We start from the raw sequence: 17,986 nt of genomic DNA on the forward strand, positions 1-17,986 counted from the left end.
TAGCCCTGTGCCAAAGGCTGACATCTACCAAAATGTAATCTAAAATTGATGCCTGCCCCGGTCTATTAAAAGTAGAAATCCCTGGACTATCATATGGAAATCGGCCATTACAAGCCCTTACTGAATGACTGAGTGTAACTGTGTTCAGTTGTAATACTAGAGGGGTCCATGCCCGTGTTGGTTGGATGTTGGGTTCAGGGATTGACCATACCGAGTCCTCCTCGCTTGTAATGCTAGCAGATAAGCCGTTCAAGGGCTCAAGTTGGCAGTTGAAATCCCCTCCGATAATTATTCGACAATTATCCGGTAGGGTGGGGAGGAATGCGGAGAGGCAATCAAGCGTGTGGGATGATTGTCCATAGCTTACTGGCCGTGAGTAGACATTAATTATTGCAATCCTCATGTTTTTTTGGAAAGAGAGGAGAATGCACAGGACATCGGGGGACTGAGTCTCTATCTTTTTTGCATTACATCCCAAGTGTACACCTACCCAGGTGCATAGACCCCCCGAGGGTCTCCCTCTGGCACCCTGGACTGCTGGAGTACAGTACGTTGCATATCCCACTGTAAATAGATCGGTCTTTGCCCAAGTTTTCCGGAACAGGCATAGCTCGTGTTGATCTACAAATGACCCCCAATCTGGGAGGTCCATTTTCGAGTTAAGGCCTGCTATGTTCCAGGATAAAATCCAGGTGTTTTGTGGCTCCACTAAATTAGTTGGGGGAGTTTGGAGGGTCGGCCTTTCCTCTGATGGGACTTGTTGGCTGTCTTGGTATGCTACCCTTTCCCTTTGGCTACCTTCGTTTGTCCAATTTGGGGTACTAGTGAGGGTAAGAGACTGACTAAAAACACTACCCTCACAGAGCTTCTCCGAGACTGTTTTTTCCCTCTCTTGTCCTTTTTGTGATATGCCAACCAGATGCATGTTCCCCATTTTGGCATCGTTTTTAGTGGTAGGCCGTAGTTTAGTCAATCTACCAGTTCCAAAGAGCTAAACCTATTATTAACAGGGATATTATACATCACTGTTTTTGGGCGTTCCCATCCTATTTTTGGCCTGGCGCCATTTTGATCATTGGACCCCCAACCGTTGGCTATATTTCTCTCTTTGTCTAGCATATGCCGGGGGGTAAAAGTATCCCAGGGGCAGGGAGAGAATATACACATTCTCCCTTAAGTAGCCCCAATCTAGGATGTGTTGAACAGCCCGAGTATCCCTGAAGTTAATCACAACACAATCCCCTACTATGTCCTTTCCCCTCCACCCCAACTAGCTCACCCTACGAGTGAATACAATTTCACCTTGGTCTTGATAGGGGAGAGGCCTATATTTGTTTAACCAGTGGATGCATTTGTTTTTAAGTTCTGGGTGTGTCTTCCCTGGGCCACTTTCCAACTCAGGTACTCCAGCTAAAACGATGACATATGGACCAGAAGCTGGAGGCAGGTCTATGCGCGGTAGCATGAATTTGGTATCTCTTGATTTGGTATGCGGGGAAATCCTGTTAGTAACATCTTGGTTATTTTTGCCTTGTTGTTGGTCCGAAGGGCCTGTTATATTTGGTGTGTGCCTATTTGAGGGTTCGGGGAGAGCACAGTCAGGGGGCCTCGGTTGGCGATTAGCTGGATCCCTGCTCTGTGGGGTGGGCAGTGTAGGAGTAGAGGCTACTTCCTTTTGCGTGATTGTGTTGGACACTATGGGGAGAGATAAATCCTCGAGTGTGGCTGGGGTTACCTTGTTTTGGTGTAAGACCTGCTCAGGGGTAGGGTTTTTTGTGGACTCAATTTTGGTAAAAGCAGCTTCTACTTTGCCCACTCAATGGTCTATTGCATGTGACAGATTATCAATGCGTGTCGTCAGAGCATCAAGTTCAGTTTTTAAAGTCAAGGTAAAATAGGCTTTGAGTTCGATTACCAAATTAGACACCCATGGCGAGAGCTCCGAAGTCTTCTGCGACAGGTCGTCTGCTTCTGGTCCCCCCAGGGGCTGGCTTAGTGGCGTATCGTCGACTTGTTTATTCTGCCTTGCTTCCTTATTTATAGCTTGTTTCCTTTTCCCTCCTGTTTTCTTTGCGCCACCTCCCAGGGTGATCTGAGGGCCACTGCCGGGGCCTGTCTTCACACGTGCATATAAGGGCACTCCATCTATAGTCACGTTGGGTGTTAGGGGTAGGGACAACGTCCCTGACTCCGTCGGTGTTGGGCTCATGGCAAGGGTCGGAGTTAGAGAGAGTCGTCTTTCAGTGCACTCAATTTCATTGGACACTGCTCCAATTGCCCGCTGTAGCATTTTATCAATTGCAGTCGGTTGTGCAGTTAAACGGGCCAATGGGACTTTCTTCCTGGTGGCGGGGCCTTTCCCTGGGGGGGGGGTACGTTTCCTCATAGTTCGTTTTAGACCAAACCCCTGCAGCAGAATGAAACTTAATGACTTGCAGGGATATGGCGGACAGTTGACAATTGTGAGAGCACTACCCTTGATGTTGCCTGCAAAGTTCTCTCAGTCCCCCTGCCGGTAGTCCATATATAAAACTAAGGGGAGTGGCCCAGCCCAGCCTCGTCCGGTCTAGGACGGGCGCTGCGGGAGCCGCGATTTGAATTTATGCGCCTCCAGGTGCAGGCAGCTGTCGTCAGCAACTTCAGGCATGATGCGGGGCAGGCTGGGAGTTTGAGTCCCTCTCTGTGGCATCCCCCGGTAGCAGGTAAGCGGTTCCCGTGCTGCGGGAGCCGCAATTTGAATTTATGCGCCTCTGGGCGCAGGCAGCCGTCTTCAGCTCCTCCAGGCGCGATGCATGGCAGGCTGGGAGTTTGAGTCCCTCTCTGTGGTGTACCCCGGTAGCAGGTAAGCGGTATCCACACTGCGGGAGCTGCGATTTGAATTTATGAGCCTCTGGGCACAGGCAGCTGTCGGCAGCGCCTCCAGGCACGATGCGGGCAGGCTGGGAGTTTGAGTCCCTCTCTGTGGCATCCCCCGGTAGCAGGTAAACGGTTCCCGTGCTGCGGGAGCTGCAATTTGAATTTATGCGCCTCCGGGTGCAGGCAGCCATCGTCAGCGCCTCCAGGCGCGATGCGGGGAAAGCTGAGAGTTTGAGTCCCTCTCTGTGGCGTCCCCCTGTAGCAGGTAAGCGTTCCCGCGCTGCGGAAGCTGCAATTTGAATGTATTGCCTCCGGGCGCAGGCAGCCGTTGTCAGCGTCTCTATGCGCGATGCGGGGCAGGCAGGGAGTTTGAGTCCCTCTCTGTGGCGTCCCCCAGTAGCAGGTAAGCGGTTCCCGCACTGCGGGAGCCGTGATTTGAATTTATGCACCTCCGGACACAGGCAGCCGTCGTCAGCACTTCCAGGCTGGGAGTTTGAGTCCCTCTCTGTGGCGTCCCCCGGTAGCAGGTAAGTGGTTCGCTTATTCACATAATAAAATGATTACTGCATTTGCCGGAAGTCTGTAATCCTTTCAGCCTGGGACTAGAAGAGTTTTGCATATAAAGAAAAGCACTCGAGTTAGTCTTGCAGGTGTATCCAGTCGTGGAACAACCACAACGCTTGTTTATAAGAAGATTTACTCATGCTTAAAATTGCTGAAACAAGAGAAATATTAAGTGAGTAAAACCTCAGCAATTGTGATCATGTGTAGAATGCATTGTGCACATTGCATAGGGAGTGAGCTGAACTATTTTTACCACTGGAAGTTATTTCAGAGAATCTAATTCTGGGGTAATCTGGGTGACAGCGCAGACATGTAGCAGAGAATGAGCTATTGCAGAATGGAAGCGAATCAAGAAGCACATTGTACATTGGTGCACAGCTGCCCAAAACCCTATGGGGTCACTTTCATTTTTTATTTGCCAAGGTAAAACACACAGCAGAAGCTAGCATTACCCAAGGTGTACAGATAATTAGAGAATGAGTCAAAGAAAATATTTCACCGGAAGTATAAACCCTAACTCAATCAATAAAAGGGGGGAATAAAATAACATGTAGGCACTTTCTCTAGAAATCATTTCGTATTGTAAGTTAACCCGATCATTTTTGTCCCGCAAAGTGGTCTAAACAATAGTAAATACTTACCTAATGTGATGCTTTCTCACGATTAGTAATAATGGGCTTTTAACAGTGTCCACCATTTATTGAAAACATCGCAATTATGATGTTTCCAGTTTCGAACTACAACAATCCTGGCTTCCCCTCGACATCAGAATTATTCTTTTCCATTTGCTCGGTACCGTAATTACATTGACAGTGGATCCTTTCCAATTGAGTGGCTTGCAGTGGCCCTGCCCAAATAACGAAATTATGGAGAAGTTAGGCAACGTGCTTATCCAGGAAACTGTCTAATGTATTAGTAAACCACTTCATCTTTGTCAAGTAGGCTATAATTTAAATAGAATAAATATTATGTGTATATGATATTTAAAGAGATCATCTGTTTATGCAGTGGAATCTGAAAAAAATCTTAGTTATGGAGAAGGAAAGTTTCGGTTCTTTTAAGGACATGGAGTTAAGGATTATGTATCATTTGGCCACTAGTCGTTTCATTCCTGCTTCTGCTCTGATCGCAGCAAAAACAAACATAACAAAACTATGATATAATCTCCAAAGAACCTTGAATATCTTACCTCATTATTATGCATTAACACACCGGAACTTCTCTTGAGTGCTATCAGGTGGCATACAACTCAGACAACCGCCCAAAAATATTGTATGTCCCATGCACAGGGACTCATACTATACTTGTAAATTTAAGATATATTCATCCTAGTTGCCGGTAGTGTTGAGTGGGTGGTCTAACACTAGCCTCTGTAACCTTAGCAGATTTGAAACTTTCCCTCTGGATTGTTAGGAAATGTGCTGTGTCAGGACCAGAAGCGAGGATAATCCATGTTTAAAATTTGCTAACATCCAAGAAAACTATTCACATCACTGACTTGAAATCACTTTAAGCCTAGATGTGAAAGGCAGCCCTATGTAATTTGTCTTTCCTTGATGGCCAACAACCTCATACTCATAACTGGCTCTTGGCAATGAACAATTAAGGATTACACCACGAGTATCATTCTGCACCATGTTCCGTAGATTACTTTTCAACAGCAACATCAGCTATAACAATTACATCATTAACATAATGTGGAGAGGAAGACAACAGATCTCCCTTTTTTGGAGAGTCAAACAGTACCTTGGGCATGCTGTGTAAGTACTAGTTCTATTCAACATTATTTGAAGCAATGCCCTATCTGCATGCTTCAGCGTCATGGTGTGCGCAATGATGGTGGACGTGCCCTGTTAGAGCTTTGCAGCTCAGCCCCCATTATCCGATAAAATCCTCCTGCACAAAGCAACCCAGAGGTTGCTAAGTAGCTCTATGGCAACCCGACATACTTGTGACCAGCCTGCAAGCCTCAAGAACATCGGAGTGCTGTCACGAGACGGTGAAGCCGGCCCAGAGGAGACACGGACTGAGGCCTGAAGATGGGAGGCGTGGCCCACTCAAATTATGTGAGTCCGGGGCTGCACGCTGTGCTCGGCGAGCCTGGGATTGCAGGAGCACGACGAAGGTGGCGGCGGTCCGCTGGCCCGCTTTGGACGCCGGTTCTGCGCCAGAGGCTGATCGAGCATTGTGTACACACAGACGCCTGCCATCGGAAAAGACGGCCTGGTGGTGCGACTGGACACTGGGGGCTCACGCGACATCCGGATGCACGGACAAGAAGGTATTCCGCCTAAAGCGGCTGTCAGTAGAAATCAGTGGTGAGCAGCAACAGAGTTGGAGTGGCGTGTAACAAATTATTTAAAAATCTGTCTGGCCCTTTACGCATGAACTAATGCGACACACTCCCGGGAAACGATGAGGCCTAGTGGACCCGGGACCCCGTCTGGATTGTAGAGGTAAGCACCATGTACAAGGAGGTTAGCACTGAACACCAGGAATGCCCATGCGCAGGAATACAAGGGCGTAAACACAGATTTGACTTCTACTCTTGGCCAGCAACTCTTCTGCAATCGACAGACGCATGCGGCAGGGCTCACGCTGCAGAACTAGAGGTAAACCCATAGAGGGCAGCGGGACCGGAATGCAGATGTGCAGAGCGGGACAGATCACCGCAGACACCCCTGGCCACCACACGGGATGGCAGCCTAGAGGGAGCATATTGAGGGCTAAGGCAACGAGGGCTTGCGGATCCGTGGGAAGGAACACAACTGATGCAAATGACGTGCAGACTGCGATCTACTCCGCCATAAATCACCACTCTGTGCATTGACAGTTGAGGCGCGTGGTCCCTGGGCTTGAGCAGCCAATTAGCAGGGTGACAGCAATGCTTGCATAACTCAAGAATGTAAGCCAGTTACTCCATACCCTGACACCACATGTCTGACATGGGTCGTCTCAGATCTGGCCCTGGAGGTCCGACTGGCCAACTACCTCCGTTTCGCTCTCAACCAGATAAAACGCTGAATGTGACCTCCGTAGATACCTTGTCCAGTAAACTAGACGTGGTACTGGCTGCAGTGGAGAAGTTAAACACCACAATGGAGCTAACATGGACCTCACTCGAAAATAAAATTGACAAGGTAACCCTTGACCTAAATCTCCTGCACACGGATCATTGGAAGCTAGCAGACCGAACAGCACGCTGGAAGCAACCATGGCGAAACTTTTCCCCAAGACGCAAGAAACTGGAAAACGCCTCAAAGAACTTACATCCAGAGTGAAGCTTCTAGAGTATCGAGCAGAAGACTCCGAGGGTTGTCCTAGACGTAACAATGTGCGTATCATAGGACTTCCGGAAGGTGAGGAGGGCAAAAACGTCACAGCCTACGCAGAACGATGGATCCAGGATTTGCTACCAGAAGGATCATTATCACAGTACTTTGTTGTAGAGCGAGCCCACAGAGTAGTTACCCGACACCCCCCTCTGGGTGCGGGCCCCAGACCATTCTTGTTCCGCATACTGAATTACAAAGATAGAGACGTGATATTGCAAGAAACCAGAAAATTACAGAAAATTCAAGTGGCAAACAGTAAAGTAAGGCTCTTTCCAGATTACAAAGCGTCGGTCCAAAAACCAAGGAACTTCTTTCTGGAGGTAAAGCAAATGCTCTGTGACCAGGACCTCTAATGCTCTTTGATATTTCCCGCCCGACTGTGAGTGGTCGCAAAAGGCAAAACCCACTTCTTCGATTCTCCCGCCGCTGCCTGGGAGTGGCTAGACTCCATAAACTCTGAAGGTGCCGCCTAATGCGGCGGGAAATCTTTGAGATTGCCACCGAGTGCGGAGCTGAAACAACGCAAAGGGGAAAAGAGATGTTAGAAAACAATGTTGTCACAAAGTCCAGGCCCCAACCTGGAGCAAATGAGGATGGACCAAATAAATGCGCTGCAAGCAGCAGCAGAAATAGGAAGTCAACAATGTGAAACCTTATTGGAGGAAAGCTCACATGACAGAGTGAGTGAAGCGGAATCCATAGACAGGACATCGAACTTGCAAGACTCAGGAACTTTGCCGGAGATCACGCCTCAAACAACAGATGACATAATATAATAAACTGTTAGCTACCCGACCAATCCTGGTCATGATGCTGCAATGATGATCACGCAAGTACTAAGAGACTCGTATAGCACTGTTATTTTTATCTCACTTCTAATTGTGACAGCCATAATGCCCTTCTCAAGTCACAAATAATGCATGTGTAGTCACTGCTGCAGGGATCTGGCAGCCCTCACACACATGAATGCCTCCTGGGCTGATTCTTTGGCATATGTAAATGCTAAAGCAGCCACGGCTACTGCTTGCTTTTAGACAAAGGGCAGATCCATGAACTCTCTCATTTCTGCCGACACCTGTCGTCTGGGTGGCTGTACCCACTAGCCATTGTTCAAATGTCTGCTTGTTTTATGATCTGCACAGCTGCAAGTTGCATTTTTGCCCTACTGGTATTATTTGTTCTAATTTTTGTTAGCTTGGTTATCCAACACACTCCAACTCAATTTAATAATCAATATAGCATAGATAGGATAAGTCGGGAGGCTCCACCCTTGTGCTCCCTCGCAGATACCATGATCGGCCCAGGACCACTCACTAGCCTCCAGTCCACATGTCTTCCCAAAACATGACACATATTAAAATATGCACCTGGAACGTTAGACGGCTACATACTCCTTCCCGTAGGTACCTGATCCACTCCTATCTTAAGCGGCACCATGTCCAAATAGCTCTCCTCCAAGAGACACACCTCACAAAACCGGAGACACTGAATTTGCAAAGGAGATGCAGAGTTCAGTTAGCCAGTATGTCTTAGTAAAGGCAGACTGGATGGTAGGCCTGTAGTACTGGCCTCCATATACACTCCTAATACTGAACAAGCAGTTTTTCTTGACTCCCTGTCGAGCAAACTTTCGACATGGCATGGAATCCCATTGCTCCTTGGGGGAGACTTTAATTGCGTGCTGGTCACGTCCCTAGACAGCTGCTTTCCTCCTTTGCCTGGGGACCCACTGTAGCAGCCATGAAGGCATTAGACACCTGGACCACTCAATGGCACCTGGTAGCCGCCTGGCTGCATAGAAACCCCATAGATCGAATCTACTCATTCTAATCAGGGTCGCACAGTTCACACTTCTGACTCAACAGAATACTAGTTACAGAGAATTTATTACCTGTCGTAAGCGAGCCTCAATATCTCTGAGGGAGAATGCACTCCAATCACAACCCACACACTCTACAACTAGCTTGGGGCAATAACACAGCTCCGATCCCCAGATGGCGCATGCAACCTAATACATTAGAAAACAAATTATACAGCAAATCAGTAGGCGCTGCCATATTAAACTACTTTGACGAGAATACAGGCACTGCATCATCACCCCTCATTGAATGGGACGCCTTCAAGACGGTGATGCGAGGACATTTCCTAGGCACACAGGCTGGCATACATAAAAAACTTGAGGCAGCCCTTAGTAAACTAGAAAATGGATTAGCCCTCCTTTAAGAACGCGCACCCACTGATCAAGGGGTCTAGCACTAGACTGCGTGAGAACAGAGCAGAACACACCCGCCTACTGGAAAGTCTCCGCTGTCTTAATCACTCAGCGCACTCAGCACATACCCATAATACAGCGGATAAAGCTGGCAGGCTACTTGTGAGGCTCATTAGGCAAGACAATGTCAGGTGTCTTGTCACATCCATCTGCTCCCCACATGGCACATTACTATATTCGCAATAGGACGTACACCAGGAATTCACACAACACTACGATGTCTTGTATATGTCCACAGTCATGGCTACGACAGAAGAGTTTCACCAGTATCTCTTGGAAATCACCCTCCCTAAAATAACTCCGGAACAGATGTTAGAACTTAACGCCCCACTAAACCTGGAAGAAATTCCGGTGAGCATGCTTTCTTTAGCCAAGGGGAAATTCCCCAGGCGCAGATGGTGTTCCACCTTAATTCTATAAAGCTTATGCCGAAACGTTACCACCCCAGCTAAAGAAAGTACATGACGTTGCGCTATCTAATTCCACACTCACAGACAAGCAACGAGAGGCACTGTTGGTCTCTCTACCTAAACCAGACAAAGACCTGACCCTATTAGGCTTCTACAGACCACTAACACGGACTACAAAATCTTAGCCTCTGTCATTGCTGCGAGACTAGCAACCTTGGTGCAGATGTTAGTAAACCCAATCAAAACGGGTTTGTTCCCATCAGGAACACCTCCTTAAACATACAAATGCTCTTCAGAATACAAGAATATGCTACACACGCGTGGCCCAATTCTGGGTGCTCGTTTCTGGACCTGGAGAAGGCTTTCAATTCCCTCAGTGGCCCTATTTATTCGAGGTACTGCACAAATACGGCTTCGGGATACATTTCTCAAGCTGATTAAGTTGCTTTACACACAACCCATTTTTAGGGTTCTAACAGAGGCACCAGACAAGGGTGCCCCTTGTCCCCATATTGTTCTCGCTAGCCATGGACCCGTTAGCAACACAACTACATGGCGGGGGTGATGAATGAGGCATACAACTATGGGATGGAATGCATGTGATCTCCGTAGACGTGGACGATCTCCTGTTATATTTAAGGGACCTACAAAACATCCCAGACACCATAGCAGAAACACTGTGGCAGTTTAGAGCGATGTCAGGTCTGAAAGTAAACTGGGCCAAATCAGCCTTGTATTCCATTGGGGCTGAACCCCAGAATCTTGGTCTTCTGATAAATAATTCCTTTCTTAACTGGCAACCAACTTCCTTCCTGTACCTTGGTATTTTTATATACCGCAGCCCCATCAATATCTTAGAAGGTAACCTATCAAGTGCTGTTTCCTCCATCAGATCACAGGCAAAGTTCTGGAAAACGCTGCCATTAAATGTGATGGGTAGAATAGCTTTGACTAAAATTGCAATATTGAGAAAGCTGCTGTACTATTTCGCAAACCTCCGTGTTTATGTCCCAACTAGAACGTTTCGCGGGTTGGAGCAGCTGATTCGGGACTTTATATGGAACTAAAATCGCCACAGACTGCCACTCTGGAAATTGTACGCACCTCCAGATAAGGGAGGTCTAGCCGTCCCGAATCTGGAGCTCTATTACCTGGCTGCACAGTTGCAGTGGGCGACGAAGTGGCTCGCTGGGCTCAATCTAGCCAATACGGCCACGATTCAACCAGCTTGGATGCTATCCCAGATCTACCACTTGTTCCATCCAATGGCTCGGCCCTCTATCCCATTGCTGACCAGCTTAGCCCTAGCCTACCGATGCCACAAATGTAGTCTATACCACACCAGAAACACAATTCGCTATGCTCCAGCACTGCCCCTCATTGGTACCCCGAGAAACAAAACGGAAACCTCATACAGTGCATTTGCACACTGGCACGAAGCTGAGATACACACCCTTGGTGACTTGTACGATGACGGCACACTGATATCCTTCAACAGGCTGACACGTGAGAATGACCTGCCAGCAGGCTAATTCTTTTTCTTTAGCTCAATTATAAGATCACTAACGGCGGCTTTGGGAGACATAAATACTGAACCACAAATGCATTTGCTGATTCAATACCAATATGTAATGGGGAATGGGAACAACACAGTACACTGACTGACGGAGGCATTACTAACTCATACTTTCCAGCCTTTGTCATCCCTGCGGACACTGTCGGAGGGGAATGGGACACAATCCTGGCCAGTCTGACGCAGATCCCACCAAACGGCAAATTTTGTGTAATACAGACGTACATCATACACAGAGCATATCTGTCACCAAACAAATTAAACAAATATTTCCATTTAACCAATTTGGCATGCCCCGCTGTAACCTATTAGGAGCAGATCTCCTCCCCATGCACTATGCTGCATACATATTGGCATATTGGCAGCAGCACTGTCAGTTTGCACCGATCGACCCCAACTACACACGTGGAAGAGTGCATACTGGAAATATTCCCCAGGTCTAAAAAGCACAAAGCTACTTCAAGATTCCTAGATTTAGGACTAATAGTTGCTGAAAGACTAATCACCAAACAATGGAAATCTAGGCGACCCCCCCATCCTTAACAACTGGAAGAGCTCGCTTGTGGTATGGGCTTAGGTAGAAAACATTGCATTACATAGGGAGGAGATAGCTGGTTTACGCAAATACCCCATCGCACAATATTGGGACACAATACTTGCAGAAATACATAATGCGGGCCAAGACACAGAGGGAAGCAACTCACTAAACGGTGACAAGGGCAGAGGGGATGCAGACATTTAAACGGTGTACATTCTGGGACCCACACACACAACTGAGAAGAGGGCTGCACACGGGAGGGGTGCAAAGGTGAAGCCCAGGGGTGTGGTAGAATGCGTATCTCAATGTAGACTGTCCTGTAGAGGTGGGACATGGGGGATTGGGGTCGAACATCCATGCGATACAATCGTTATGGACTGGGGTGATTTATGTATGTTGCATCTGTTGCAATTCGTTCATTATTGTTAATGTTACATTGTTCTAACTCATGAAATATTGACCACACAGATACAATGTAAACTGCAATTGATCCGCTGCCCTGTAGGTTTTTCAAGGTATAATTATGCTGACAAGTATTTGTAACTATTCGAGATCTCTGTTAAGTGCACATGTATATAACAACTGAAGTGGACCCTACAGGAACTACGAAACTTACCGAGTGTAATTAATATACTTCAACTGCCATGCCTAACATGCTCTTCTTTTTCCCTATATAAATCAATGACCAACAATTGAAAATTATCAAATATCCTGTACTGAGCAAATATGGACATTGTATCTATAATACTAAAAATGTAAATAAAGAAATGAAAACAAAAACAAATGGTGTGCCATGTCACAGTAAAAGTAGCAACCTACAACACACAGTCTTCCTAGCTATAGAACAATCTTAAGGTATCCAGTGGCCTTCACAGTAGCCACAGCAGTGAAACCATCTGTTTACTGCCTGAGACCAAAGTGAACCCTTCTCCTGCTATGCAGCCAAGACCTGGGATTCTCATATAAAATTGTAAATTAACTCTGAATTTACCTGCACCGGCATAACTATCGATTGATTTTACTGGCACAATACTTTAGGGCAGGTACATTGGTAAACTTCTGAATGTGACAGGGAAATGCTGCATCGAGCCACTGTAGATGGCTGCATAATTATGCCACTACAGTACCGCAACTGTCCATAGGTAAACACCAAATTGCAAGAAATGGTTTTGTAAGGCTGTGTTGCTATTGGGATCAAAAGGCCTAAAAGGCAAAACATAACTGCTACTCCAGAATTCCGTGGATCAGAGCAGGTGGCGGCCCTGTTTTTGTTGGCTATAGTTACTGTTATTCTGAGGCCTGACGAGGGAAGAGTTATCCAGATATAGCAAGGGACAGGATTTTGATAGGTTGCCAGGGCATAGGTGAGAGGCTAAAAAGGAGGAAAGGGACTAGGAGCGCATTAAGGTTCACCATGCAAGCTCCCAAAGTAGCCAGTTATAAACAAAAAAAGGGGTATGCAGTTCCTATAGGAGAAGATTGTATAGCAAGCAAGGTATTGGTCAGTGCAAGACTGAGATACCAGAGTGGGGGATATGATTGCTCAGGAGCAATGGCCTTCCCACACCCAGATGGGTGTCATGTTTCGTCATAGGGCAGCTCCTCGTTGGGCCGGCACTGCACTGCCCGACGACCCCTTGAGGGGATCTTTTGATTTTTTTGCCACATTTGAAGTATGAGTTGCAGTGCTCTGTTTGTGAATAGATGTAAATTGGTGTGTAGTGAATTAAAATGAATTAAGGAGGATCTAAGTGAATTTTAAAGTTGGTCCCCTTGTAATTAAAAGCAGTGAGTAGCTGCCTGGATGTGGATAAATTGACCTAATCCAGCTTTTATGGATAGTTCAACTCGTCTCTTACCATATTTCAGTCGTTGTTGATTTAGGCAATTCTTCAGGCCCGAAGACCTTTTTTACTGCGGATTGGGTTACTCAGGGTTCTACAGCTCTATTAAGAGAAAGAAGTCAAAGAAAGAATTTCAGAATTTTACATTTGTACTCAGCGTGTTAGTTTTATGTGCTCCTATGTACATTATGTATTTTCTCCAACTCCATCAGTACCATAAATTGGTTAAGTGGCCCGGTGATACATCTGTTATTTACAGTGCTTACAAACAGCAGAAGTGCCATATCACTACTGAAGAAATTAACATCTTTAGAGTGCACATTCACTCAAAAAGAGCATCTTGGTGCCCCAAATAGCCAGAAACACCACTTCCAAAAGAATCTTGTTCTCGGGTAACAGAAAAGATGAGTCTTTCGAGCATTCCTAAAGAAAGAATGCTTTTGCATAGGTACAAACAAGTTATTATTATTATTATTTATTATGTAAATGTTATCTTTATATACCATGTACTGTTCCACTACACCGCATCCTGAATATTCTCAAACCCTCATGATGATTCTTCATATTCCTCAACTCCTTTCATTTTCTAACATTATGCATCTAAATGTCATTGGGTTTGTTTGCCATCTCCTTCTAACTTACTCTTTCTGTTTTTTTGATAGGTTGCTATACTCCGTTCTCCCCCAATCCGTAGCCAATGAACTGAGACACAAGCGCCCTGTGGCGGCTAAACGATACGATAATGTGACCATCCTCTTCAGTGGTATTGTGGGATTCAATTCCTTCTGCAGCAAGCATGCCTCTGGAGAAGGAGCCATGAAAATTGTTAATCTTCTTAATGATATTTACACACGATTTGACATTTTGACAGATTCTCGGAAAAATCCTTATGTTTATAAGGTAAGTTTTTTGTAGGTACTATAGGAGCCTTCTTGTGTGAAACTAATCTAACGAGGCATAATGTGATTAATGCACTGTTTTCCTTGGTTAGGTGATCTTGGGCTGATCGAATTATATTTGCTGTGTTTTGCCACAGGATGGCAGATGGCAAGTTTAATGTTAGAATGGCAAAGTCATCTCTGCTGTTTGCTTTTGAAAACACGTTGAAAGCTACAACGCATCTGGCATGTTAAATTCAGTTTTTAATATAATTAACCTTTTCAAATAAAATCGCTTTTCAAAAATCTACAAATAGATTATTTTTGGTATATATATGTGCACAGTCATGCTGCACTTTTCTTACCTCTAAGGCACAACATCTTCTATCGACTGTAAAAAAACAAAAAAACAATTCCATACAATAGTTTGAACAACTTGAGACACATTCGCAAATAACGACTTTTTTTCACCGTGGTAAAATGTGATAAGTGGAAGGCCAACAAATGACTGGTTGCGCAGTGTGCACGTAGAGGTGAGTCACACTTTTTTTCTCATGACTTAAATTGTGCATGTGACAAGCTGAGCTTGGGCGGATATGTGATGAGACAACGCGATCATTTACATCGCGGTACGTTACATTGCGGTTATTACAACTCAAGTCGTTACAACGACTTGCGCTAGAGGCTTTGGACTTAGGAATAGTATGATTTACTATTCTAACTCCAGTGTGTGTAACATTAGGGAAGGTGTTGGAATAGTAAATCATACTATTCCTTAGTGTAGAGCGCCATCCAGCGCAAGTCGTTGTAACGACTTGCGTTGTAATGACCGCAATGGAAATGTATTGCGGTGTAATGACCACGTTGTAAAGGTCGTTCGCCAGCTTGGGCATTTATATGAGCTACTCCATAATCTCCATTTTGTCTAAGTCATGTTTCCAATTCAAAACAAGCATTTGCAATGCAATGGGTCTCGCCCTTGGGACCTTATATGTATTTAGCTATGCAGCACGTTAGGCTGGGTGCTGAAAAATCTACTGTTCTTTAACATGGAGGGAAAGTAAGCACCAAACTGTGTGACATGCCAGGTATGGGAACACATGGAGAGAAATATTACCTTTCAGTGGGAAACGGTATAGTCCAAAGCTCTGTTTTTAATATACAATCAGAGCCTTCAGTGGTCATATCACTGAAAATACAAGATTTGCAAAAAATATTATTATCTACGGGTGCTCGAGGAAGACAATTTCTATGGACTGGAATCTTTAAAATGCTAAAGTGATTCTGGTATTTTACTGACTTCTGCTGGTCGTTTTCTATCAAGTAAGTTAAATAGAGGTAGTTGCCAGAAAAATAAAAAAACATAAAGTCCCTCAGCAGAAAGCAATTCTGGTATTTTACTGACCTCTGCTGGTCATTTTTTACAAAGACAGTTAAATAGAGGCAGTTGAACAGAAAACAAAGTCCCTAAGCGGAAGCAGACAAGTCCTAGGGCTGAGCTCCAGAGCCCACAAAGTACATACACATATAGTATATAATAAGTATATTCTAAAGTATATACATGAGGTCTCGAATGCTCGACCTAAACAGGGAAATTGCTAATTAACCATGTGCCAGAGAAAAAGTTGGAATCAAGGCTGCACTTTCAAAAGTTCACAAAAACACACCACAATATTATAAGACAAGTACAGACCTACTGGCTTTATATGTACTTGTTTGCATTGGCGCTTTGTGCGCATATTGTGTTTTTATAGTTTATCGTTCCGACATGGCCATCTGCTACATCGGAATAGTAAAGAAAGACCAAGGGCCTTATGTAGGTGGGCTTGCATTTACCACTTCATAAATACCGAATCATACCGATTCGGTATTTATGAAGTGGTAAATGCTATGTAGGTAATGAGTCGGTAATTATTACCGATTCGTTAACATTCGGTAATTACCGAATCGGTATTTACTGATTCGGTAATGAGGCATACCTTCCCATTGATGGGAAGGTATGCCTCATTACCGAATCAGTAAATACCGATTCGGTAATGGGGGGAACACATGTAAGGGTGGCAGGGTGTCACAATGACACCCTGTTGCACCCCTGAAACGGCCATGTGTGCACATGTGGCACACATACATGCCCTAAGGGCATGTATGTCTGCCACATTGCACACTTGTAGGCGCTTTGAAATGCATTTCCACATCCATTCTTCATTTACCACCAACTATTAGTTGGTGGTAAATACCGACTCCAAACATCACCCACACACTCCCCCTACATCTCATTTCTGTATTCGGAATTTACCGAATCGGTAAAATTACCGAATCGGTAATTTTACCGATTCGGTAAATTCCGAATACAGAAATTGTCCCCCTACATACCAAAAGCCTAAATACCGGTTGGTAACGGTATAATTACCGAAAATCGGCCGTTACCGACCGGTATTTGGCTACCTACATGAGGCCCCAAATGTTACCTTGCAGAAGTGTAAGCACTGTGACACATACGCACGCATGTGTTCATACAGCGGCCATGTTGGCATCGTTACCATGTGTGCAAGCATGTGTTGTGATGAACCAGTCGCCATTTCCGTTTGTTGTTGTTGCTAAACCATTTCAATTTGGCCAACGACCATGTCAGAATGGAGGTAGAAAGTATAGTGCCCAGGGCCCTTAACAGTGAGGCGAGAGGCCAAGTGGCAGTTGAAGTTTCCGGGCCCTCAATAATCTATATATAAAAAAATAATCATAATAATGCACAGCAGGAGCACACCAAGAAACAGATATTGGCAAAACTATTCGGTCTGTCTTTTTGCCCTCCAGATCAGTATCTAAAGTGATGCCTCACAACCAAGCAGCATCATCATTATTCCTTCCAGCAAATAAACATTAATAAGTAATGACAGCCGTTTTGACTTTTGTATGTTGAAAAATAAATGGTCGTGTCTGAGAAAATCACAAAAGAGGTATTACATGATTAAGAGAGTGTGTGTTTATGTTGCATACAGAGAATCTTGTGCCACTGCTATTCAGGTTGTGCCTAGTCTGCGTGTGTGAAGAAGCAAATCCTGCTGTCCTCTGTCCTGCACCTATCTCTTGTGCCATGGAGCTTGCAGTGCTACCGCCCATGGTGATGATCACTGGCGTAACGAAAATTGAGGGGGACCCCCGTACAATACGAGGAGTGGCCCCCTCCAGGCTCAATCAGGAGCTCTCTGGCCAGAGTGCAGTGCCGAGGGGGCCCCCTGGAGCTTGGGGTCCCACCGCACCGCGGGGGCTGCGGGGGCCTGTGTTACACCCCTGGTGTTGATGTGCTGTATGTCAGGAAAGCTTGGCAAGGACCCCATCAGTATACAAAAGTGAAAGCAATTGCCACTCTAGAGGGAAGCAAGAGAATGTGGCTGCCAGCGGCCCACACAGTGCCCTCTTAAGAGTGCGGCCACCTTAGTGCTGCATTCTGTCACATCCCAGCGTTCCACTCACTGGGACCCCCTACGGGAGTCCCCCATGTCCGGCGCCTTAGGTGGGTCATTTACGGCACGCAAGGGGTGGGGGTTAGGTATTAATACCTGCCCCCACCCGCTTGCCTTCCTCTTGGTTCCCCCACTGGGCACGCAGTCAGTCTTGTTGCATCAGTCCAGAGACAGCGTTTTGTCGGTTTTTAGGCGTAAGTTCGGAGCCTTTTAGATGCCGTTGCCCCTGCCTTCCAGTGGCGCTCTTTCGGG

The 17,986-nt window shown here is 45.8% G+C and overlaps 1 protein-coding gene across 1 annotated transcript in view; it reads left to right on the forward strand.

Annotated features, from left to right (window-relative positions):
• Window positions 1-17,986, forward strand: part of GUCY1B1 (guanylate cyclase 1 soluble subunit beta 1) — a 377,660-nt gene that overhangs the window by 269,626 nt on the left and 90,048 nt on the right. Inside the window, exon 10 of the mRNA XM_085641713.1 lies at window positions 14,055-14,292. Coding sequence (XP_085497839.1) covers window positions 14,055-14,292 — 238 coding nt within the window. The remainder of the gene's footprint in view (window positions 1-14,054; window positions 14,293-17,986) is intronic.

The sequence above is a fragment of the Triturus cristatus genome, chromosome 2_2 (genome assembly GCF_964204655.1).
Source record: "Triturus cristatus chromosome 2_2, aTriCri1.1, whole genome shotgun sequence".
NCBI lineage: Eukaryota > Metazoa > Chordata > Amphibia > Caudata > Salamandridae > Triturus > Triturus cristatus.